This window comes from Elephas maximus, chromosome 23, assembly GCF_024166365.1.
Source record: "Elephas maximus indicus isolate mEleMax1 chromosome 23, mEleMax1 primary haplotype, whole genome shotgun sequence".
NCBI classification, from domain to species: Eukaryota; Metazoa; Chordata; class Mammalia; order Proboscidea; family Elephantidae; genus Elephas; species Elephas maximus.
Genome location: NC_064841.1, coordinates 17,363,721 through 17,390,798, shown reverse-complemented (window position 1 = coordinate 17,390,798; position 27,078 = coordinate 17,363,721). Strand labels below are relative to the sequence as shown.

The window sequence follows — 27,078 nt, the reverse complement described above, 5'->3', positions numbered from 1 at the left end:
CTGGTGGCGCAGTGGGTAAGAGTTCAGCAACTAAGCAAGGGTTCGGCAGTTCAAATCCACCAGCCGCTCCTTGGAAATCCTCTGGGGCAGTTCTGCTCTGTCCTACAGGGTCACTATGAGTCAGAATCAGTTCAACAGCAATGGGTTTGGTTTCTGGTTTGGGTTAATAAGGTCTTTCTTGGCACTTACCTCTCTAAGTACTCCGCAAGAAGCTGCTCTGCTGCAGATGAATACATCCACTCACTTCCAACTTTCTTGGTATATCCAGGTACCTCCTCATTTTTCTTGTTGAATTTGAGATTCAAACCCACATTTGCTTTATGGTCTCCATGAGGGCTGAATTTAAACCACACATACACACAGAAGAGTTTTAAAATTTTTTCAAGGAGTAAAATGTTTTGCTTTTAATCCTTAGAAAAGCTCGGTTTTGACTGTGGTTCTATATTTTAGATGTTATGTATCTATAAAGTAGCAGTAATTGAAAAACTAGAGGAAAAGCTTCAAAACCCAAGTTAACAATGCAAATAGATAAATTATTTATGTAACTAGAGAGGAAAATAAAATACCAAAATGCAGGGAAATACATTATTGAGGTTCACACACATCCTCTGATACCTTTTTTCAAGGTTCATTTTGTTAGCTGTTAAAAAGACCTTTTTTCCAACCATCTAAAACATTTGTCATTCAGATGAAAGATCACCATCAGAGAAATTTATGCACAATTTTAAAAGGAAATTCAGAGCAATTAAAAAAAAATGAATGCTGAAATATTAACCATTTTATCTGTATCATTTAATTTTTCTGCCACTTTAAGTAAATTTCTCCAGTGTAAACTTACTTTCTCCTAGATCCTCTTCCAATAAAAATACTTCCTGTAAACCTTGAAACAAGGTATCCACTCACTCCAAGGCGACTGGCCAACACATATCCTGGGTTGTACTTTACAGAATATTTCTTTAAATATAAAAACAAAAAGGTCAATTATGGAAACGTGAAGTCATTAAATGTTACTTCTTTACCTTTAAAATGTGGAGATAATCAATACATCACTAACCACTGGACTGTGGCAATGTAAGGATTCTCAAAAGTAAGTGATCCACTTCCCTTTCTTTTTAAAAGGGTCTGTATGCAGAAATTTTCTGCTCTTCTCTCTCTTTCCTTAAAGAACAGAATTCCCAAGGATGGATAAAAGGGGGAGGAAATATGCATTTATGAAACTGTCTCAAGAAATTAACTCTACTGCAAGTACTACATGGCAAACTTGACAGGCAAGAGTATTTTTTTTTTTAAACTAATTTTCATATTCTAAGCAGAGCCTAACAAAGTACCTGGCACAAGATGAGGCTTTGCTACTTATTGCGCTTAATTAAAACAAAACTATGTCATCAAAGTAGTTGCTACTGAGGGAAATTAAGAGTTCTTTATATCTGGACATAAGTAATATTTATTTCCTCTAATACTTACTATCATATGAAAATAACATGTATGAATAGGCTTGTAATTAATATTGTGAAATGTAAAAAATTTGTGTACTTAAGGGAAGAGACCATGATAGTCAATTAAAAAAAAAAAAAAAAGTATCAGACTATATCCGTTTTAACCAGAAAGCAAATTAAAGTCTCATAAATCCAGTACCAACTAGAGCGAGCTACCACCTGCCGTACAGAACAAGAATTCACACTTATTTGATACGGATATAAGGAAATTTTATCACCAACAAATACCAAATTTCCAGAAGTTGGTAAGGAATTAAATCAGCTACTATTATTTTTTATAATAATCATGTCTATAATGACCTCCAAAATAGTCTTTTTTTTTTTGGTGGCCTAGAATATGAAGTCACTATTAAAATACAAGAATATATTAGCAAAGAACACAAAACAGTTTTCTCATCAAGAACATCATTAGATTTAGAAATAAAATAGATGAACAAAGTATGCTTTAGTAGTTCTCAATCACAGGCAGTATCCTCTTTCTAATAAGCATTTGGAAATGTCTAGGGGCACATTCAGCTACAGTAACTGGCATGGGCTGCTAGTCCTTAGTGTCTAGGGGCCAAGGATGCCAACTGTCCTGCCATATGCATACTATTGAATACATAATTGTCCTGCCCAAAATACAAAGAGAACTCCTTTTGAGAAATGCTGGGTTATAATTAAAAACTAATTCAAATAATGAAAAATATTCTGGAAAATGTAAAACAAATATCTTACAACGTTGAGACAGAGAAAGAGGCCTTGAGTAAAAGTTAAAGAAGATACGTAAAGGGCAAGAAAGGATACTGGAGAAGACATGCCAATCCACACTGTTTGCTAGAGTGGGCAAACTCTTCTACATCTAGAAAAAGCCAGGGCTGAAGAAGTGCAAGCTCTTCTACCTTCACTGACTCCCAGAACAAAGCTCTAGCTTCTTTGTCTACTGGTCCACTCTCCCAGTTTCCTGACTGTGCTTTCTGAATTCTTTCTCTAGGAGACCTGACGGTAAGATTTTAGGAGTTCCTCTGCCTTCCATAAAATTTCTTCATGAGTGTACTGATGCTTAATGCCTTGAACTCATTTCACAGGATATAAAACTTTAGATTTTATCATGGTTGTTGTTAGGTGCTATCGGGTCGGTTCTGACTCATAGCAACCCTATGTACAACAGAACAAAACACTGCCCAGTCCTGAGCCATCCTCGCAATCGTTGTTATGCTTAAGCTCATTCTTGCCGCCACGTGTCAATCCACCTCATCAAGGGTCTTCCTCTTTTTCTTGGACCCTCTACTTTACCAAGCATGATGTCCTTCTCCAGGGACCGATCCCTCCTGAGAACATGTCCAAAGCATGTGAGATGATGTCTCACCATTCGAGATTTTATCATTAGTAGAAATAAAAGCTTAAGTAGCAATAGCTGGTTGATTGTGAATTAATCTCAGTCAACTTAATCAACCAAAAAAAACAAATGACTAATAGCGAACCTGCCCCCTATTTTAAGAGGGAAAAACAAAAAGAGGCCAGGCAATACTTTGGAGAAAAAGGTCCATAAAAAAAAGACCCTGTGGACTTAAATGTAGCCTCCCAATTTTCTCTAGGGTTGATATCATTCATTTTTGGCTGGGTAGAGACAAACATCCTTTGCAGGAAGGCCATTTGTCTCTTCTAACTAAAAATAAAGGCATCTGTGCTTGGATTAATTGTTAGGAGGTTGAAAAAACGTTAACTCTATTCCCAGAAGTTATGTTAATCAGTATACTTCTTATAAGCTTGAAGCAAAGCCCCAAAAACCAAACTTGCTGTTGTCCAGTTGATTCCGACTCAGAGGACCCTATACAACAGAGGAGAACTGCCCCATAGGGTTTCCAAGGAGTAGCTGGGGGATTTGAACTACCAACTTCTTGGTTAGCAGCGAAACGCTTAACCACTGCACCGCCAGGCTGTGTAAGCTTGAACAGAATCTGCCATATAACCATTATGGATTAATAATGGGATTTCAGTGATTTTGTTTAACCCCAAAGATCTACATGGAGATTTGGGCACAGATTCCACAATTATCTTTAAACAACACTAGATGCAACTGTGAGCAAATCTAATCAGCATTAAATATCTGAAATAAATTCAACGGAGATGGCAAAATATCCTTCTAACATTTTAAAAATTTATCGATTCTACTTAATAAATGAAACAATATGAACTGCTGTACTCACATGCTGGTTCTGAATTAAAGCATCAAGATTGGGCTCACACGGAATGCTGAAAACCACACGAATCCTACCTTCTGTAATCACATCGCGTGAATCTTGAACCTTGGGGGGAGAGAGAGAGAGAAAGCATGTTTTAGTCTCCTGTACTACGTTTTATTTATTTTTCTTTTTATCTGAACAGTGTTTATTATTTCTGAAATACAATGAGAATAAAGTCGGACAGTGGGAATTCTCTTGACATTTGTTAGTGGATGTGATAATATTGTACATTTGAGTCACTGCACCCTTGCTTTTTTTGTTTGTTTTTTTACCCTTGCTTTAATACCTGCTCATTTTTTTAATTCATTTTTTATTTGCAAATAATTTCAAACTAATGGAAGTTGCAAAAACAAAAACAGCAGAAGGAGCACGTGAACATATATCCTGATTCACCTATTAACATATTACCCTATTCGCTTCACCATTTGCACTCTGTGTGTAATTACACGAACAATCTTTTTCTGAACCATTTGAGGGTGTATTACACACATCAAGTCCCTTACCCCTAAATATTTTAGTGTATATTTCCTCACAAGAAGGACACTCTGTGACATAACCACAGTATAGTTATTATACAAACTTACCCGATAGAATACTTTCATTTCATCTATATCCCAATTTTGTCAGCTGATGTAGTAATGTCCTTCCTTCACAGAACTCCTTTCTCCCTCCAGTATAGGATCCAATCTAGGATCAGGTATTGCATTTAGAGGTCACATCTTTTTAGCCTCCTTTATTCTGGATTACATCCACAGCCTTTCCTTGTCTTTTATGACAATGACATTTTGAAGAACACAATTCACCCCTCTTTTTAAAAAAGGTTCCTATTTTGTGTTTGTCTGATGCTTCCTCATGATTAGATTAAGGTTATACAGTCTCATCCAGAATACTGCATAGGTCATGTGGTGTCCTCCTTGAAGTATCACATCTGGAGGTACACGATGTCCATCTGTCCCTCACTGTGATATTAACTTTCATCATACAGTCAAGATATTTCTCAATTTCTTCATGGTAAGTATTTTTTTTTCCTCGCCCCAACTAATAAACGGCCTAAGGGGAGACACTTTCCAACACTGCAAATATTCTGCTCCTAGTCAAAAATTCCCACTAGATTTAGTTTCCACTGATTCTTGCCTGATTCAATCTTTACCATAGATTGGCTATAAAATAATGGTTTTCCAACTCTAGTATTCTCTCCACACTTACCCTCCACATGTTACTGTAAGCAACATTCCTTCCTTTCCCTATTTATTGTCACTATGGAATCATGAATTCTTACCCCCCACCAATGGTTCATAATTCATTAATCCCATTAATCCATTACTGTTGAGTCGATTGCAACTCATAGCGACCCTACAGGACAGAGTAAAACTGCCCCATAGGGTTTACTAGGCTGTAATCTAGTAAACCACATCTTTCTCCCACAAAGTGGCTGATGGGCTCGAACCACCAACCTTTTGGTTAGCAGCCGAGTGCTTAACCACTGCGCCACCAGATCTCCTTATAATTCATTAGTGTACTTCATTATTTTGGTGCCTGAACTGTCCCTTCAACCTGGTTCCTGTGTTTAGGTGACAGGCCCATCATTAGTTTGAGCACTTCCTTACTTCCTGGTATAACAAGAGGCTCCAGGCTCATCTTGTAGCTACTCTGCCCCAGCCCTGGAGTGAGCCATTTCTCTGAGAAGCCCTGGTTACTTTTAGTGGGCAATGGTATTAGAGGTCAAGATCTGGGTGTTACATGTGTTCGTTGCTACTGAGGTGTCTTTGTTTCTTAGCCCTTTGAGCAAACAACATTAGGTTACGTATGTATGTACAGATACATGTGCATACATACACATACAAATATACATATTATATACATGTGTCTACATAAATGCATATACACACATATATACATATTTTCGCCATCATGAGTTCACATTAGTACCCTTGATTCTAATCCAACCCCACAGGTTCCTTCTTGCTTTCTTCCATTATGTATTTACATATACCTTATTCCATGTGAGAATTGGGGCTCCACCAAACAACAACACATTTACTAAATCATTCAGTCCTATAATACACCTAAAATAGTTTCAGAATTGCTTCATCCATACCACCACAATAAGCAAATTTCTGGGAAAAAAAATCAGGATTTAAATTCTTTATACCCTACCCTCAACTCCAACCTGCTTAAGACTGAAGGTATATAGTCAAATACTGTGTTCACAAATTACAAGGATAAATTTTTCTTATTTCTCCTTTGAGTACTGTATTTTATTTTACAACTAAATGAAGAGAAGTTAAATAATTGTATCAACTTGAAACCAGAAATAAATTTAATTAGTAACAATAACTGAAACTAACTTCTCCAGTGCAGCCATAGTAGGGGGTTCCCAGCATAAAGACCACACTTCTAGGCGGAAACAAGTCATCCAATGTTTTGATATTGGAGAAACGGGAGTCGAAAGCTCGGATGTCCTACGTAAAATAAAATATAAAAGTAAATCACCACAATCGAAATTTCTACAGATTGCACATCATGTTTTTCTTATGCGATTACGACTATGCTGACTGCAAATGTCAAGCCTGCAGGTTTTCTACGGAATAGTCGCAGATAAAATTTATTAACTACTGCGCATGCATCAGGCACTGTACTGTTCTAGGCATTTTGTATTATTTATTTGAAATATAATTCTCAAGACAACCCTCTGTGGCAGAGACCACTATTAGCCCTACTGTACAGATGAGGAAATTAGGGCACAGGAAGGGGTGAACCTTACCCAGGGTCACACAGCTAAGAAGCCAACTCGGCAGTCTATGCTCTTGATTTCTACATTATACAGTACTCCCCAAATTACAGGATCACCACACGCTCTAAAAAATTTTTTGTCCCCTTACTATGTCTACGATTAGAAACAAACTATTTTTGTTTTACTTAATGCGAACTATTTTTGGTGAATAAAAATCTGAAAATTCAAGTGTGTAAGCTAATGCTAGAATTTTTTTCCCCAAGATTAAGTCCTTTAAAAAAAAAAAAAGATGAGCTCCTTAGCCCTATACACAGTGAGTGTCTGAGCGTGTAATACTCCTCACAAAGTCTTACAGTAAATTGCAAATTATGTTCCGTTATAATCTCTATCATACATTGCTAAATTAGTCTACGTATAAATATTAACGTCTTTTCTTTACACAATGTGCCACAGTGTACATCCAGATGGAAGTGAGACCTGATGGACACTTACTTTAACAATAGTTTGATAAACAAAAGGAAGAACTTGTTTTGACCACTGTTTCTCTAGTCGAACTTCACCATTTTGATTTATTTGATATTTACGACCTGTGAGTAACTGAGCGTATATAACTGCAGAGGTTTCATTTATTATTATTCCTTTTCTTCTCAGGTAACTAAGAGAAAGAATAACAAAGAAATACACATGTATCCATGAGTGTGACAGGTATTCTGGAAATAGAACTTAGTCATCACCCAAACGGGTTTCTTCCAATTCATCATCAAACACTTAAACAAACGTTAAATAGTGCAGTAAGGATTAATATGCTGTCAGTTCTTAGTACCCAACTTAAGATTTTGTGTGTTACTTGTTTAACTCTGTGGCTACCTTTCCCAGTGTCTGTGTGATGATAAAATGAGAACTCACACCCACAACGATAGGTGTAATAAAAATAAAAAATGGAAAATAACAAGTGTTAATGAGGATGTAGAAAAACTGGAACTCTCTTGTACTGCTGGCGGGAGTGTAAAATGGTGCAGCTCCAGTGAAAAACAGTTTGATGGTTCCTTAAAAAGTTAAACAGAATTACCATGTCTTGGCAATTCCACTCCTAGGTATACACCCAAAAGAACTGAAAGCAGGGACTCAAACATGTACTTGTACATGTTCACACCATCACTATTCACAACAACCAAAAGGTAGAAACAACCCAAATATCTGTAAAAATGGTATGACAAGTTCTGACCTCCTCTCATTTCACAAGGGGGAAGGAGAATCAACATCAACAGCCCGAGGCTGATTCTTAGGAGGTTTCCAACCTTTTTACCAATTCTGACACCAGCCGTCCCTCCAATGGCATTCTACACTTCTCTGCTAGGTTTGATCATTCATTGCAATGGCCACACAGAACTTAAAGACCATACAGTTATGGGGTTTATTAGGTTACAATTCAGGATCAAGAATGACTCAGGATGTAGTTCTTTGATCAGGGCAGCCTCTTCTCAGCTGTGCCCACAGGCAGGCCTCTCTCTGGCCCTTGGCCTCTCGGTTCTTTGACCCAGCCTCTGCCCTGCTGGGGCAAGTGTTACAAAGCTCTTTAGCTCTGCCAATAAGTGCCCGGGGGTACCCCACTCTACCAGTAAGCCTCCTGCCTGAAGGTACTCAGTTGTCCTGCTCTGTGGGGCAGCATGTCCACTGTAACTGCCTTGCCCTGTGGACCGGGAAACCCACGTGCCATCTCACACCAGTCTCCTGCTTCTACCGCCGTCATTTCTCTGCCGCTACTTCTTGCCATCTTGTGCCTTCTCAGGTGTTACAGCTCTCTGTCTCCAAAGTCTATGAGGTTCTCAGAGCAGGGACCATACGTACAAAGGGCATGCTCCACTCCTGTCTCTTCTACTTGACGGTAGTGAGGTTCCCCCTTTTCCGCCTCTGCGGTAACTCATTTTAAGCCCAGCAAGATGGCAAAACTGACCAATCTCCTCGTTAGGGTTTCATACATCTTATTTGCATTATTAGAAAGCTGTCCAATCCCCTTGGTGGGCCACAAGCATCTTATTTGTATAGCCCCACCCAGTCATTTGGTGGGAGTTAAAAGACCATGGTCAGAAAGATCAGATAAAAGATTTCACTGCACCACAGTATCCATTAACTTATTTAATTGATATACGAAATGTGGTATATCCATAAAATGGAATATTATTTGGTTATAAAAAGTACTGAAGTACTGATACATGATATAGCATGGACAAACCTTGGCATATTTTTTAGTTATTGGTGGTGTTTTTACAGAATTGTATTTGTCATATCCTTTACCAAAAAACATCATTTTCTCTTGTGTACTTCTTAATGACATCATTTACCATGGTCGAGCTGTGTGCGCTTCACCCACATTTGATGCTACCTTTCCCATCACCAAAAATAACAAGTGTCTACTATCTCCAGAGTGCTTCCCTTGCTAACTACCAACAAGCACTGGTCTCTGTATGTATGTATATATATACTTGTTTTCTTATAAAAGTGTGGTCATACAATACTTGTCCTTTTGTGACTGACTTATTTCACTCAGCATAATGTCTTCCAGACTCATCCACATTATGTTTTGAGGACTTATTATTTCTGATGGCTGCACAGTATTCCATCATATGTATGTACCACATTTTGTTTATCCATTCATCTGTTGTGTTCCATCCAGCACTTAGGCTGTTTCTGTCCATCCTGCTGTTTTGATTGTTCTCTTTGACCTTTGCTGCCATCGTAGAAACCCAACCAGACTGGAAAGATTAGGTAGTATAAGGGGTCAAGGTCTCTCTATTCCCTTCGCGTTAAACCTTTTGAATAAGTGGTCTATTCCTACTGTGTTTCCCTTTCTTTAACTCGCAGTCATTTCCCCACTCACTCTAGTCGGGCTTTCAGTCCCATCATTCAATCAAAATAGCTTTTGCTTAACCTCTTCATGTCTGACATGGCCATTGCCTTTTTCTTGAAACACTTTCTTTCTCTGATGTACATCATGTAGCTCTCTCCTGACTGCTCTCCTTCCTCTCAGGTTTTTTCCTTTTCCTTTGTTGACTCATCGTTCTCAGTTAGGCTCCCTCTTGTTTTCTTCACCTTAGTCGCAGAGGCCATCATCTGGTCCTTACACATGCTGCTTTTCCTCCTGCCACAGGGACTTGTACGTGCCTCTTCCCTCATCCGGAAACATGCTCCTTTTTCACTATTTGCCTAATGTCTACTTCACGCTCAGATCTCAGGTGAATCAGCACTAACTCGGGAAACTTTTTCCTGACTAAGGTAAATTCTTCCCTGCTGCTGCTGTCGTCAGCTGCCATTGAGTCAGTCCGCAACTCAAACGATCCACAGGGTTTTTATGGCACCTGGTGGCGTAGTGGTTAAGAGCTATGGCTGCTAACCAAAAGGGCGGCAGTTCGAATCCACCAGGCGCTCCTTGGAAACCCTATGGGGCAGTTCTACTCTGTGCTATAGGGTCACTATGAGTCGGAATCAACCTGACGGCACTGGGTTTTTCTTTCTGGGGGGATTTTTATTGGCTAATTTTCAGAAGTATATTGCCAGGGCTCATTTCTTAGTCCATCTTAACACAGGAGCTCCACTAAAACCGGTTCAGCCTCAGAGCAACACGCGAGCCCCCACTGACATGGGAGTGGTGGCTGCGCCTGAGGTTCACTTCCCCTATGGGAGGCAAGAATTCTAGCACTGAACCACCACTGCTCTCAAATTCCTCCCTGGCTAGGTCTCAGAGCACCACCCCTTCAGAGCAGTTATCATAGCTGCAGTTTGATCATACACTCATATAAGATGTTAATATCTATCTCCCATCTACCAGCTATAAGCTTCATAAGGGTAGGAATTGTGTATTTTTTTAAATTTATTATGGCATCTACAGTGCTTACTATTGTGCCTAGCTGGTAATCAATAAATAATTGATGAATATATGAACAAATGACTAAAAAAATGCTTCTATTTTTTCTTTTTTAATTAAGAGTCTTGACTAAAACAATTTCAATTCATTCAAATAAACAAGTATTTACTAAGTGCTGTGACACTAGGCAATGAACGAGAAAATAGTGGTGACAAAAATAGATGTGTTCCCTGCCTTCAGGGAGCATACTATATAAGGAGAGAGCTATTAAAGTAACCAGACAAATAAATTTATAATTATGATTTTGTTTATGTGCAATAATGAAAAAATTAGAATGCTGGGAGCTGTGATGGGGCATCTTATTGAGACTGTTAGGAGGCAAACGTACACTGCACCTCTATTTCTTGAGAGCTATCTCCTTCTTTTATGCTGGATGGATCTGTATGGTCTTTGTACATTTTCTCTGTTTACTCATCTTTGAATAAAGATATTATAGACTGGTATTAGTTACAAAATTGTGGAGGATTTTCCCCAAATTCTCCAACAGTATACCAATTTAAACTACCTATTACAATTTGAATGGGGGGCTGATGGATATACATTTATAACACTGTTTCATATGCCACTATCAGTCTCTATTATTCTGTTTTGTTTTTGGAAATTCTAGTGTTTGGATGAAGAAAGAGAGGTATTATCAGGATGGGGCACAGGCCACAAGGCACTCTGGTGAACTCAAAAATTAGCATTCTGAAGAAGGCCAGCTTCTCCACTATTTGGTTGGTAAGACCTTATCTTTCTGAACAAAGGGGCGTGGGGGTCTGGGTACAAAGGAACAAAGGAGGGTCTTCTCTCTATTTTCATTACTTACATGTGGCCAAGAAATTCAAAGGCCTTATGGTTACTGAAATTCACTTCTAAATTCAGAAAACTTATTAACTGTTATTCCTAGTACTAAGTGATCGTGTATTTTCATTTTCTTCATAAAGTATTTTAGTGACAAACTGGACAAGGCTACAACTGCTGTTAGCCAGATATTATTTTAAGCTGGAACTCATTATTTTCTTTAGAACATAAGATGAAGAGGTAGTCCATATTCAGAGTGACTACTATGTTAAGGGGAAATTAAGTCAGAAGTACATTAAATCATCATCTATTTCTATGATATATTTTTTATGACACTCACTGTTCTGAAATTCCTTGTACTTCTTTTGTCCAGTTAGATTGTTCTTTATCTCCAAGATGGATCACTTTAGATGGCGGGGAAGTTCTTCCCAAATAAAGCCTCTGTGTTCCTGGAGGTTCTTCCACGTAAAACCTTAAAAATTAAAATAAAATAAAAAATTATAATACCCAATAGCATGTGGTTTATATAGATTACTAGCAGTAAGGCTTCAAAGTGAGTAAGTTTCTATAAGGCAAACAGCAAAAAAAAAAAAAAAAAAAAAAGGCCTCCTTTTATTGTAATGTAAATTGCAGAAAAATAATTTGTAAAAAAGTCACTAAAAATTTTAAAATAAATATTCTTTCTATCTTAAGAAACTAAATACCCAATAAAAGTAAAAAATTTTAAAGAATTAAAAAATGCTCTCAACTGCAATATAAAGTATACAGTATCACTATGATGTATTCTTCCCAAAAAGTTTAATCTGAATCTAGCCAACTGATTAGGCCCAACTTCCTGTTTGCAGGAAATATGGGAGATGGAGGCCCGAGTTAAATAAGACTAAGAGGAAATAATCAGAATGACAAAATTTCTACAAAAAATCTGGCCTGAAATCTTTAAAAAAGGCGGGGGGAGGGGGCAAGGAATTAAGTTCAGTAAATAAAACCTGTTGCCATCAAGTCAAATCCAACTCATACTGACCCAATAGGACAGAACAGAATTGCCCCATAGGGTTTCCAAGGAGCAGCTGATGGATTCAAACTCCTGAACTTTTGGTTATCAGATATAGCTCTTAAAATTAACATACAAAAAGCAATTGTATTTCTACATACTAGCAAAGAACATGGGGAAAACTGAAATTAAAAGCACATTATCATTTAAAATTTCTCTGAAAAAATTACTTAGGTGTAAATCTAATAAAATACGTTCAGGATCTGTACTCTGAAAACTGATGAATGAAATCAAAGATCTAAACTGACAGAGATATATACTATGTTCATGGATTAGAAGACTGAACACAATAAAGATGTCACTTCTCCCCAAATTTTATGGATGGATATAATGTAATTCCTGTCAAAATCCCACTGAGATTTTTTGTACATAAAGAATATCTTATTCCAAAATGTATATGCAAAAGCAGAAGACTTAGAATACCTAAAACAATCATGAAAAAAAAAAAAAAGATTGGAGAAATTACTTCACCTGATGTTAAGACTTACTATATAGCTACAGTAATCAAGACAGTTGGAATTAGCATAAAAATAGAAACATAAATCAATGGAACAGAATAGAGAACCCAGAAACAGATCCACACAATATGCCCAGCTGATTTCTGACAAAGGTGCAAACACAATCCAATGGAGAAAGGATAGTCTTTTCAACAAATGGTGCTGGAACAGCTGAACAGTCAAAAGCAAAAAAATAGAAAAGGAACTTTATTCTAAACCATATATCAGGTACAAGAATTAATTCAAAATGGATCAGGAATTTAAATGTAAAAGATAGAACTATAAAATTTTTTGAAGAAAACAAAGTTTTCAGGTAGGGCTAGGTGAAGTATTGTTAAGACATGACAGGAAAAGCATAATGAACAAAAAAGAAAATTGATAAATTCATCAAAAGGGCAAGGGAACCAAATTCTAAGGATTAAAAAAGAATCCTCAAGATTTCATACAGAAATACAGATTATTCACAAAGGAAAAAAATCTTACGAGCATTGACTTCTCATCAGCATTACATATATATAACAGAAGACAACTGAGATACATTAGCAGAGCTCTGAGGAAAAAAGATTGGGCCTGTAAGATTTTAAACCTATGTATTATATTTTGAACATGTAATAACTCAGAAAACAAAGCATTTTCTCAGGAAAAAAAAATTACAGGTACTTTAGAAAGTTCTAGTCATGTGAAAGTTCTAGTCATGTGAAAAACAACAAAGGAATGGTTTATATAAAATAAAGGTAATGACAAAGAATAACTTGTCTAAGCAATCATGATAAAATGATCGTAAATTTGAATACAATGTTAATAACTTATTCTAAAAAAATAGAAGATATGTATTTTTAAAAAAGAATGTGTTATTTAAACAAACCCTGGGAGGAGCATGGTAAAGGTCAGGTTGTATATGCTAGTAATTCTTGTCAAAAAGAGAAGTATATTTGCTAAATAATATAATGATAAACACTTGTAGAAAAGAATTAGGATAAAAAACTTCCAAGATATTGAAAGAAAAAGAAGGGAGAATAATATATATATCTAAAATACTTCAAGGAAAACCTATAAGAAAATAGAGGTATAGCTTTGTGACTAGATTTTTAATAACAGATTCTTAAATATGACACCAAAAGCACTAGCAAGAGAAGACAAAATAGAAATACTGGACTTCGTAAAAATTAAAAGCTTTGGTTCAACAAAAGACTTTATTAGCAAAGTGAAGAGACAAACTACAGGCTGGGAGACAATTTTTGGGAACCATGTATCAGATAAAGGTTTAATATTCAGAATATATAAAGAACTCCTACAACTTAACAAGAAATAAGACAAATAACCTGATAAAAAAATGGTCAAAAGATCTGAACAAAGATTTCACCAAAGAAGATATACAAATGGCCAATAAGCACATGAAAAAATGCTCAACACCATTAGCCACTTAGGAGGTGAAATCAAAACCACAATGAGGTACCACCTCACTCCCATTAAGAAGGCTAAGATTAAAAACAAAACAAAAACCAGAAAACAAGTATTGGTGAGGATGTACAGAAATTGAAATCCTTATCCATTGCTGGTGGGAATGTAAAATGGTACAGCCACTGCGGAAAAGTCTGGCGGTTCCTCAAAAAGTTAAACACAGAACTACCATTGTTGTTGTTGTGGGCCATTCCAACTCAGAGCTATCCCATGTGACAGAGCAGAACTGCCCCAGAGAGATTCCTAGGCCTTAATCTTTTGGGGAGCAAATTACCAGGTCTCTTCTCCTAAGTAGCTGCTAGGTGCAATTCCATTCCTAGGTATATATTACAAGACTTGAAAGCAGTGATGCAAACAGACACATGTACACCAACGTTCACTGCAGCACTGCTCACATTAGCCAAAAGGTGGAAACTACATAAATGCCTACCAAGGGGTAAAGAGATAAAGAAAATGTAGTACATACATACAATGGACTACTACTCAGCCACGAAGAGAAATGAAATCCTGATATATGCTCCAACACAGATGAACCTTGAAAACATGCTGAAGGAAGTAAATCAACCAGAAAAGGACAAATATTGTATGATCTCACTTACATGAAATATCTAGAATAGGTAAATGTCTAGAGACATAAGTTTCCTAGTGCTTACCAGAAGCGGGAGGGCGGGGGAAAGGTGGAGTCATTGTTTAGGACGCAGCGTGGCTACTGGTGAGGGTCGCACGACATGACTAATGTAACTGATACCACTAAATGTACACGTGGGAAATGGTGAAATGGGGAATGCTGAGTCATGTACATTTTTACAACAAGGAAAAAATATTTCAAGAGATGTACAATAAATTATCAATAGTTGTTGAACTTTAATATGTGATGAGAGGGCTTACACTTTCTCTATAGTGTTGTTTTTTTTAAATAATAATTTTATCAGTAAAAAATGAATCAATAAAAGCCACGATGTAGCACAGCAAATGTTAAGTTAAAAATACTGTAAATGAAATCTTACTTACTTAGTTTCTCCATCTGATACAGCTACAACTCTAGCTTCTTCAAGGTGAGGCCAATTAACAAAGACAGACTTTCCAAGCACTGATGAAGCTACATTTTCTATACTCTTAAAGTAAAAACAGAAAAATTCATTCATGTTGCAGGTCCAAGAGAAAACTTTAGAAAGGCAAAGTCAGACAATTAAAAACTGGCTCAGAAAGGGATAGGAGCTGATTGAACGGACACGGGAAACCCAGAGTGGAAAGGGGGAGTGTGCTGTCACATCATAGGGATTGCAACTAGGGTCACGTAACAATATGTGTATGAATTTTTGTATGAGAAGCTAACTTGAGCTGAAAACTTTCACCTAAAGCACAATGAAAAATAAAACTGGCTAAAATGCTTATACCCAGAAAAAAAAACCCAGTGCCGTAGAGTCAATTCTGACTCATAGCGACCCTATAGGACAGAGTAGAACCGTCCCATAGAGTTTCCAAGGAGTGCCTGGCAGATTTGAACTGCTGACCCTTTGGTCAGCAGCCATAGCACTTAACCACTACACCACCAGGGTTCCCAAAATGCTTATAAGTATTTAAAATATATATGTAAAAAAAAAAACCTCACCTTAATAATTAAACCAGATGAAATAGCCTGAATTTAAAATAAAAGTTAGAAAGAAAACTTTGCTCACTCAAGGCAGTTATTCTCAAGTATACATGCTCTTCTCGACTTTAATGCAACTAACTTATTCCATCCACTCAAATTCAGTTTTCTTAATTTTTCTTTATTGCTAACTCTTTTTCAATGCGTTTGCCAGAATTTTAGTGTTTCCACTTCTTTCCTTTATTCTTCTTCTTTAAAAAAAAATTCTTTTTCTTCTGTTGTTTTCTCTTTCACTTCATCCTTGAATTTAGAACGTACCCATGAAAAGCACGTAAGACATACTAAGAAGGACTCCATAAATTTTATCTATTATTATTACTTGATGACAACAGGTTTGGTTTGGTTATTACTGTTATTATCACTTCTATTGCTATTTCCTTTTTCTTATTTTCCAAATTTACCTTCCCCTCTGCCAATCTCTTCTCATTAGAAAGGTACTATGACCAACTTAAAGGTAGTATGACCAACATCAGGACACCAGGAAGCTTGCCTGCTCCTTACTGTCTCAACAGCCCTGGCAGTAAAGAGTGGCCACTGACAGTAATCCTGAATGAAATTACTTGGTGAGAGAAGTGAGTTTTAGAAAAATCAAACAGAATAGCACTGACTGGGTTTACTGGGTATAGTGTTTTACTCTTCATATAAATAGCCTAATTCTATTTTTAGAAAACAGTTCAGCAAGAAACCTAGATTCTTAGTTCTACCAGTGTGTAAATCTGAGCAAGTGTCTTTTCCAATCTCCATTTAAACTTCTTAATTTGTAAAACTGAGTTGGAACAGATTTACACAATCCCCAGTTGTAAAGTTCTACGATCCCACTAACTAGACTCATGATTATTTTGCTTATTTTTCTCATTGAAACTGAGAAAAGTTGAAAAGAGCAGCAGAAATGTCTAGAAAAGGGCTATTCACTATTCCATATCAAACAGGTATTTTAAAATCTAAGAATTCTCCTCTCATTTCAGTTTGTAGCTGATAATAATGAAAAGGAACACTAGACTTAAAGTCAGGAGACATGGATTCAAACTTGGCTTCTACCTCTTTTGAGTACATAATCTTAAGCAAATCATTAAATTCCACTAAGTCTCAAGTTTTTTCTTATGAGAAAGAATAAAATCTACTTCACAATGTTCATTTCAAGATAATATACACAAAAGCTTTTTGTAAACTATAAAATGCTGTACAAATATTCAGTATGAAATATCTTAAGTGAAAATTCTAGCTTTAGTTTGTTTTATCCAATTCAATTTATACACATAGGTTAGACTATAACTTTGCAGTTGAAACTAAAGTTTAAATACATATTTTCATTCACCTTTTTTCTGCTTCTCATCCTTGATCATTACATTTCTTTAACAATTAATGATGACTATTTTTAGACTTTTGGGGGGTAACTTTTTATTTTGGCATTTAGACATTTCTTCGTGTTAACATATAAAATAGAATGACTATTCTGATAAAGTAAGTTTCAACATTAGAACGAAGCTGCCCCACTTATTCTTTTCCCTACTATACATCTATTTCTTTCACTTTAATCTCCCACCCTTTTGGTTTTCTTGTTTGAGGAAAAGGCTGTCCCCCTTTCCTAGTTGAATCCTCTCACTTACGCTCTAGCTGAACTCCCTTATTACCTCACATGGGATCATACCATCACAAACATTCCCTCCTGCTCCAGTGCCTTTAAGACCTCCTTTCTCCTTCAGCTCTACCTCCCCTCTTTCATACAGACTTTGCTGGACCAATTGCCTCTACTCCACCTATAGTTATGCTTCTAGTCTCCTTTTCAGAGCCCTGGTGGCCCAACAGTTAGGAGCTTGGCTGCCAAAAGATCAGCAGTTCGAATCCAACAGCTGCCCCTTGGAAACCCTATGGGGCAGTTCTACTCTGTTCTATAGGAATGCTGTAAGTTGAAACCGATTCGATGGCAATGGGTTTGGTTTTGGTTTTTTCAATTATAAACTTCTTGACCAAGGCTCAATACGCTGCTCTCTCAACAGCCTATGTATTTAGTCCCAGCCTACACCTCAGGAATTAGTCTTCTGCCCCCACCAATCTATTGGAATGGAATTCTCAAAGGCCAGCAATGATACCCTAAAGGACAAATTCACAGACCTTGCTTCAGTGTTTATTCTTCTCGAACCTATACAGCATACAGCCCCTGTTCCACGCTTCTGTGATAATACTTTAGCTTGGGAATGATTCCCTCTTACTCCTCTGACTCCTTTTCCATCCTTTATAAGTGTGCGTTATTCTTTATGCTGAGACCTTGAAACCTCAGCGTTTCTTTTCTTCAGAGAAATGAGCCCCAAGGCCTCAGCCATCACCTCCCTGCTGAAGACTCTTAAATCCCTACCTCCCTCCAAGTTCTTACCCCAGGTGTTAAACGGTCTATAAAGAGTTTTTCTCAGCTGAGGCTCTCCAGCTGGACCACAGAACACACAAAAATGATTTGATTATTTTTTCTTGATTGTCCCAAGAATGGTACATTAACTATTACCATTCCAGAAGCATAGAAAATAAATTAATTTGTTACATACAATGGATGATTTAAAAATGGCAATAGGGCTTAAATCTCTTGTGGAACCCTGGTTGAGAAAGGCTGGCAGGGCAGTTCCGGTTGAATGTGTTACTACCACCTTAAAATTCCATCACTGTTTATGATTAACCCCACAGACTCTTCCATTCAACTTTTCTATTCCAGTAAACAGTTATTTTTTAGTTAATTAGCCTGGATATCTCAAAGCCATGTTTAATGTTTTTCTCATTTTATTCCCTACATTTAAATAAATAACAAAATTTGTCGATGTTTTTGTCTTGTTCATCTAGCAGATCTATTGCCACTTTCACAGTTTATGTTCTTATCACCTAAAACTTAAACAACCAACAGCCACTGAACTTGGCAGGCTTTTCCATTTCTCTTTTGTGCAATATAGTGTCTTATATTCCCACCACACTAATCTTTATGAAAAAACTGATTTCAAGATAACAGTCATGAAAAAAAAGAGTCCAAATTCTTTGGCCTTGTATTCAAGTCCTCCATAATCTGGCCTCAATCTGTTTTTTTTTTTCAACCTTATCTTCCACTATTTCCCAATACAAGTCCTCTGCTTCAGTCAGGTTTATCTACTCCTTCTCCTCAAATACATCACATTTATTCTAAAAAAGAAAAAGCATTAAAAAAAATTTCAGACACACAAAAAAGTTAAAGTAAGATAATGTATCACATTTATTTTTTACTTCAATTTCCAGTCCCTGCTATTCCTTTCAACTAGAATGCCTTTTCCCCTTCCATTACTCCTCTTGGTCCTAATCCATTTTTTAGCACCCAGCTTAAGTCTTTTCTCATCTCTAAGTGTGTACTTAATCTTTAGCTTACATAGCTCATGTTTTCAAAATTTTTGAAGCATTATTTTTGCTCACTGTATCACAGTAACACATGTCCTGAACTGTTAGGTAATTTGTGTATATGTTTCCTTGCTTTATCCTTATTTAGACAGTAAACTTCTGGAGTTAAAAGATGTTATACCTCTTTGGTAAACACCTCAGAACCTAGAATAGTTTCATCCATATTAAGTACCTAATAAATGAATAATTAATAAAATACTTACAAGTTCATCTGAGTCTGCATTTGATAAGATTTCCAACATCATGTTTTCTCCACGACTGCTTTGCTGGAATACTTGTACCCCACTTTTCTTCAAAAAAAACTTTAAAAGAAGTCAGAGAATTTAATTTTAATTCTTTTTTAATAATCACGTCACATTAAAAAAAAAAACGAAAAAATTCTGAACTAAGTAGCCACTAACTTTGTGTTTGATGTGTTTCAGAGTGGGAAATCCACAGAAATACAATGCCTTCTGGTCAACCCTGGTTATTTTGTTCTTGCTTATGTCTACACGCCAAGCATCTAAAGATATTATTTTGTACCTAGAAAATAAATCAGGGTATTTAACTTTAAACTCAAACAGTTTTTTAACTTTCCCTTGAACGCTTCGCAAGAGTTATCCATGCTTTTAAAGAAAGGAATGACAATTCCTTCTTTAAGGCAGAGAAAGTACAGAGGATCCAGCTTCTTTGCTATTACTGGTCCAGACACAACCATGCCCATAAGTTACTGAGTATGGTTTTCTACCATTAATTTAAAACAAAGCAATATATGTAATTAATTTTTAAAATGAAGGAAAGTATAAAACATAATACAACTCTCCATACCCTCCCATGTTCCAAAACCCATAACATAATATGAACTTTATATAATTCCTATTTCTTCTTTCTGTTTTAACAAAAGGAAATATCACAGCTGATAGATGTACACTTATCTTCAGCTCTATTGTTATCTGGGTAGATTGTATGCAGGGGGGAGGAGAGAAGAGAAAAAACAAGGGAGAAATTATAACGAGAAAGAAAAAATGGGTCTGAGATAAGAAAATGGAGGAGCTCTTTTGTTTCTTCTTTGTAGTTGGGGTGGGGGTGTTAAGAGGCAAAGTTAAAGCGTGTCAAATAATGCTGGCAGCAAAGACACTGGGAATGAAAACAATAAAAATTCACACACCCTCTTGAAGGAAATAAAGAACAGAGATATACAATTAGGAGAAAAAATACCAACTTTAACAGAAGAGGGAAAGAGAGAAACAATCTGACCCAAGCACAGAGCTATAAAAACAAGGAGAAAGAGAGATGACACGATCCTCGGCAAGTTAGATTTAACTCATTACCTACTGACTATAACTGCAGTAAACTATTTGTTAATTCTCCAAATAGACAGTCCAAAGGTTTTTTTTTCCCCCTCTTTCATAGTTGCTGAAAATTACCTTGTGCAACATCGTTGTATGGGGGGGAATTTTTCTGGCCACGGAGAAGGGTAGATGAACTCTGTGTCTCTATCATACCAGCACATTAGGCACTCACTATGTTGGTTTCTTTTCCTTTCTTCCTTTTTGAGGGAGTGGTTACATGACTCCATGGCTTCCAACAATCGCTTCTGAAAATAAAGATTGAAGAGAGGAGGTAAAAGTATAAGAATTCTGTAATCTCAGCATACACAATAAATCTTTACCCTCAGCATACAGAATCATTGTTTGTGTTCCTGAGAAACACATCTTAACTGATGAAACTCTTTTGCATTTCAGTATATGAAAAACTGATGCACTATTTTTTCACTTCAAAAGGCCGCAGTGGTAAATTTCTCTGAAGCTATTACTCAACATTAATCACTACGTGCAGATAGGAATAGTAGCAGAAATTAAATTTTAAATGTAAATTTGTCGTAATTCTCATAATTTACCTTAATTTATAGAGTATTAATACCTTACTTTACAAGTCGTGCAGTGGTATACAAATGTCCACCTTTCCAAATTAACACATACACTTAACAGTATTCCAATCAGAATCTCCATGGTTAAAAAAAATTTTTTTAAAGGACAAAATTATGTTAGTGTTCATATGGAAAAATTAATGTGTGAGCAGCAAAGAATAACCGGGGACTTGTCTTACCAGATACTTTTTATAAAGCTACTTCAGCCCAAGCACTTTAATACTGGCACCAGAAGAGACCCACAGAGAATCAAACAGATTCAAATCTATGCCAAAAACCGTATTTCAGATATCATAATGGGGGTGGGGGGACCACATATACCTGACTTCACACCATAACAAAAACAAGTGTCAGAGTAATAAAAAAATAAAAGCATTAAAAGAAAATCTAGGAGAGGACTGACAATTTAGAAGTATGAACTTTTATTTAAGCAAGACAGAAAAAAAACTAATAGCCTTAAGGGAAAATGTGTTTTTAACTATAAGAAGATTTATGTGACAGAGGGGCCATAAGCAAACCAAGAAACAAATGCTACACCAGGGAAGAATACCCCTAATATACAAAGAGCTGCTACAAATCAGAAAATAAAAAGAAAACGACGGAGAGGGTATAAACAGGCAATTTATAAAAGAGAAAATGCAAAGGGCAAACGCAGACATAAAAATCTACTCAAATTAGTGTCAGGAAAATACATATTTGAATAATAATAAATGGCATTTTTCATCATCAATACATTGGCCAGAACTAAATAAAACAATAGTATCTAGCATTGAAGAAGAAGCAGAGAAGTGGGCACTGAAACACTGCTGGTATGAATTAGATCAATCTTCTTGAAAAATCATTTGGTAACATCAAAACTAACAATGTACATTCTTGTTGACTTAGCAATCCCACTTTTGGGAGCCTACCTAATAACAATAAAAGCTCCAATGCATAAGAATACATAAACAAACATGAAGAATACATAAATATATAAGCACTTTTATTACAGCGCTGTATACAGTGTAAAAAAACATGAGGTAGCCTGAATATCGATCAGAGTAATGGTTGAGTAAGTTACTGTCTATTCATACTATAAAACATGCTGCTGTTAAAGAATGAGTTTGATTTCTATTTACTGACCTGGAGGGATGTCCATGATATTTTTATTATTAGGTAAGAAAAAAATTGGAGAAAATGTCTAAGTATGATCTCATTAAAAAAAAAAATTCTATGAATATATGTTATTTACATTTCTATGACTATGAATAAGGAAGACTGAAGAATAATTGATGCCTCTGAATTATGGTATTGGTAAAGAATATGGAATATACCATGGACTGCCAAAAGAACAAACAAATCTGTCCTGGAAGAAGTACAGCCAGAAAGCTCCTCAGAAGCAAGAATGGTGAGACTTTGTCTCACATACTTTGGTCATGTTTTCAGGAGGGATCAGTTCCTGGAGAAGGACATTTTGCTTGGTAAAGTAGAGGGTCACCAAAAAAGAGGAAGCCCCTCAATGAGATGAACTGACACAGTGGCTGTAACAATGGGCTCAAGCATAACAACAGCCATGAGTATGGCCAGGACCAGGCAGCGTTCTGTTCTGCTGTACACTGGGTTGCTTTGAGTCTGAACCGACTTGATAGCAGCTAACAAAGACAGAGGACGCTAACATTAATTATCTCAGAAAAAGAGACAGTAACTAAAGCAAAGCAAAATAATAATAATAAGCAAAGGTCCAAGACAGCAAATATAAAATATTTAAATACATACACGCACAAGAACAACTCTACCATAATATACACACAAAAGCTTTTACCATTTTTATTAAAGAAAAAAAGAAATTCTTTAATTTCACAACAACAAATACCATAATATTCTAAAAAAAGACAGTATGCATAAACTTATCCGTATGAATAGGAAAAAAGTACATATAAATATGCTAAAGATGGCACCATATATGCATCCCGCCTCTGGCCTGACACAGAGGAGATATCCAACCAACACGTGCTAACGGAAGACATCGTTCTACTCCTTCCCCTGGACTGCATGCCCCACTGAGGAGCACTGCAAAGGACAGGACATTATGCTGAAGGAGTAGTGATGGGCTCCTAGACTTTTTAAAAAATAATTTAAAGTTCACAAGAAGTTGCAGGAATACTACAGAGCACTCCCACATACCTTTCACCCAGCTTTTTCCAACGATAACATCTTCCATGTGACTACAGTGCATTATCAAAACCGGGAAACTGATACTGGTACAACATCACTAACTAAACCACACACTTATCTGGATTTCACCAGTTTCTACATGTGGCTTTTTTTTGGCGTATTGTGCTAAGGAACAGTATCAGATGTATAGATTACTGTATTCACCACTAAAACTGGTATACGGAACTCCTACATCACCATAGATCCCCTCGTGACACTCTTTTATAGTCAGAACCTATCCCCAGCCCTATCCCTGCCAACCACTGATCTGTTTTGAATCACTCTAATTTTGTCATTTTGGGTATCATGTAAAAGGAATCATACAATATACACCCATTAGAGAGATCGACTTTTTTCACTCAAGTGAACTTTTTTCATCCAAGTTGTTATCAACAGCTTACTCCTTTTTATTGCTGCGCAGTACTCCATTGTATGAATGTACTATAGTTTATAAAGGACATCTGGATTGTTTCCAGTTTGGGGTAATTGCAAACAAAGCTGCTCTGAACAATTGTGTACACGTTTCTGTGTAAACACAAGTTCTCATTTTTCTAGAATAATAATTTCTTGATTCTAAGGTACCAGTGGTATTGTAAGGTACACAATCAATTATTAAGTAACAGCCTTTTAAGAAATCTATACAACGCCTACTCTTTGATTCCTAATATTGTTAATTTATGTGTCCCATCACTCTTCCTTTTTTTCCCCTCCTTTCTTGATTAGCCTGGCTGGGATTTATCAATCTGATGAATCTTTTCAAAGAACCAACTTTTGGTTTCATTAATTTCTCTCCATTGTTTGTTCATTTTCCATAGATTTTTGCTCCTACCTTTCTTATTTCCTTCATTTTGCTTAATTTGGATTTAATTTGCTTTTTTTTTTTTTTTTTGCTTCTTAAGGTAGAAGCTTAATTTATTCTAAACCTTTTTCTTGCTTAGTGTAAGTATTTAGAATCACTAAGTTTCTCTTTGAGCCCTGCTTTTGTTGCATCACACAGATTTTGATGTTGTGCTTTCATTATCATTCAGATCAAAATATTTTCTAGCTTCCTTTTTAATTTGTTCTTTCATTCATGGGTTATTTAGAAGCATGTTATTTCATTTCAAAATATCTGAGGATTTTCGGGATATCTGTTACTGATTCTAATTTAATTCCATGTGGCTGGAGAATATTCTCTGTATGATTTCAATCCTTTTAAAATATGGAGACGTGTTTCATGGCTCAGGGAATAACCTTGCTGAACGCTCCTTACTCACGTAAAAAGAATGTGTATTCTGCAGTTGTTGGGTGTAGTGTTTTACAAAATATCAATGAAGTTGAGTAGGTTTATATTGTTATTCAAGTCTTCTATATCCTTACCAATTTTTTGTTTCTATGATTGTGAATTTGTCTATTTATCCTACTAATTCTGATAATTTTTGTTTCATGTATTTTGAAGCTCTGTTATTAGGTACATATACATTTAGGATTGCTGAGTGTTTTTGATGAACTTGAAGCTCTCATCATTATGACATATCCCTCTTAATCTCGTTATACTCCTTGTCCTGAATCTACTTTGTCTAATATTAATAAAGCCACTCCAGCTTTCTGATAATTAGCATATCTAGAGGTTTTGATGAACATAATGAAGAAGTTGTTAAATCTCATGAACAAAACATACAAGGTGATTAAAACCCAGTGCTCATTAAGTTATGCTAATAATCTGATTAAAAATATATGTACATATATATAATTACTTAACGTACTGACCTCATCAATAAAAGGTATTAATACCACAGCTTCCCATTCCTGTTGTTTCCCATTTAGGTCAGTTTTAAAATCAGGTGGATAGTATTCTATAATTGGCGAGTCTTCACTGGTCATCAAATGCTGTGAAAATATAAATGCAATAAAAATATAAGAACTAATGTCAATACAGCATCTTGTTAATGCATTTATACTATTTCCTCCCATTACTGTTGAGAATTTCTGAGCAAACTAAAATTTTATATCTTAGACATGTTGAAATACACTAACTCTATTTTGATTTTTAACTATAAGACTTCTAATTTCACCGCTACTTATTACTTTCCTTCTCTGGTGGCTTAGTTACATGACAAAATCATCTTTACTCTGAACTTTAATTTTGTCGTCTCCATTTTTTATCTCTTCACTCTATGAAGTCTACCACCTAAATTCTCCTTTCCCATTCAGACTTGATTTAATTTCACAAGTTTATAATACTTCTCCATCTATAACCTTATATGAACAATTTATCTTCACGTCCTAACAGATGTGTTCTATTAAGCACTATAACGACTACCATCCAAGATATTTAAAAAAAGAAAAATCTAAGACTCAGTAATATCAAAGAAAAACATTCTAATAAGATACATTTTTATTAAAGATTTTATAAGAGAGGTTGACAAAGCACAGGGACGTCTTCTAGAAAATTAATGTGGAAGGTTATAAATTTTTTTAAAATAAGAAATAAAATAGCATATTTCCAGGGGCAATACACAAAATACTTAATAACCAGTATGGCAGGGGCACTAAGGAATCAAAACTAATGTGGCCGTAAAACACTTGCACAGCCCTAATAGTGCAGAATGGTTGAATATCAAGCCCTGATGTATCTGAAAGCAGGAAAAAAACATCAAAGAAACTTATGAAGAAATGGAGGTCAGAGGTCAGGTTTACTGTTCAAGGAGCAAACAGAGTGTGTGCGTGTGTGTGTCTACCCTAATTTCTAAGACCAACCTATAGAATTAGAATTAACAGGCCGATATCTGAAAAAATTAAGTTTACCTTCAGAATCAGTTTAATAGGCTTAGTGAAGTTTTGGTGACCCTCCCCTCCACCTCTGGAAATATCTCTTCCTTCTGCAACCTGAAATACGCTAGCCAGAAAAAGGCCGTTTATTCCACAATTTGATAAACGAAATGCTTAAAGCCCAAATACACCCTGAGGTAATACTTATATTGGAAAAAACAACTCATTAGAACTATCCCTATTCTAATAGGTACAAGGGAAAAAAGAGAACAGGAATGAATCTGTAAAAGCAGACAGCTTCAGATTTTGAAGTGTCACAGTGTACTTTCCTCAGTATAAAGACAGGATTTAAAGTGCTGAAAATGAGGAAGCTAGACTTTGAATGCTTATGGAGTTTCTTTGTATTTTTAAAACAAAGCTAACTTTAAATCAAAGAACTCTTTCTCATGAAACTTGTTAAAGAAACACGAAATGTAAAACTGAAAATGAGTATATTTAGCTACTTAATAAATTCAGGTACTATGCACCTAGGTTTGGAGGAACTCTTAAATTTCAAAAAGGACATAAAAACATTGAATTCTAAAACTCACCTGGTAACATGTAGGAAGTAAATTTTTGCTAGCTGCTGGAAGTACAGCAAGAAGCTGCTCAAATGGCTTAAAAGGTTTTCCTAGTTCAAAATGGATTTTAAGTGTACTTATGTTCCGGATATCAGACAGAAAAGGTGCATAATGATAAGGGTAGTACCTGTAAAACAAAACTGAGTTTTAAACTAGTAACATTATGAAACAGGTCAGTATTAAGTATATACTTTTTCCCATAGTTTATTTTAACAAAACATGGCAATAATTTTAAAGGAAAAAAAGTACCACCCATAATTTTATCACTTGAGTATAAGAAATGTAGCCCTGCTGGAAAGTTTAGGTCATGTGATGGCAACAAATATCATATTTCTTTAATTTTTAAAGTGCCTTTTCACATTTCCAAAATTGGGATGTAT

General features: G+C 35.9%; 1 protein-coding gene across 5 annotated transcripts in view; it reads right to left on the bottom strand.

Moving 5' to 3' along the window:
- XRN1 (5'-3' exoribonuclease 1) overlaps nt 1-27,078 on the bottom strand; it is a 108,930-nt gene that overhangs the window by 58,362 nt on the left and 23,490 nt on the right. For 4 of the 5 annotated variants that reach the window (XM_049867770.1, XM_049867765.1, XM_049867766.1 and 1 more), the window contains exons 14-25: nt 26,669-26,825; nt 25,077-25,196; nt 20,632-20,801; nt 19,627-19,747; nt 19,429-19,527; nt 15,181-15,284; nt 11,501-11,632; nt 6,948-7,110; nt 6,070-6,183; nt 3,686-3,784; nt 839-954; nt 190-336 (exon numbers count right to left, since the gene is read on the bottom strand). In XM_049867770.1, coding sequence (XP_049723727.1) covers nt 190-336; nt 839-954; nt 3,686-3,784; nt 6,070-6,183; nt 6,948-7,110; nt 11,501-11,632; nt 15,181-15,284; nt 19,429-19,527; nt 19,627-19,747; nt 20,632-20,801; nt 25,077-25,196; nt 26,669-26,825 — 1,542 coding nt within the window. Of the gene's footprint in view, nt 1-189; nt 337-838; nt 955-1,019; nt 1,159-3,685; nt 3,785-6,069; nt 6,184-6,947; nt 7,111-11,500; nt 11,633-15,180; nt 15,285-19,428; nt 19,528-19,626; nt 19,748-20,631; nt 20,802-25,076; nt 25,197-26,668; nt 26,826-27,078 lie in introns of those variants that run through there. The other variant, XM_049867769.1, reaches the window with a different exon arrangement.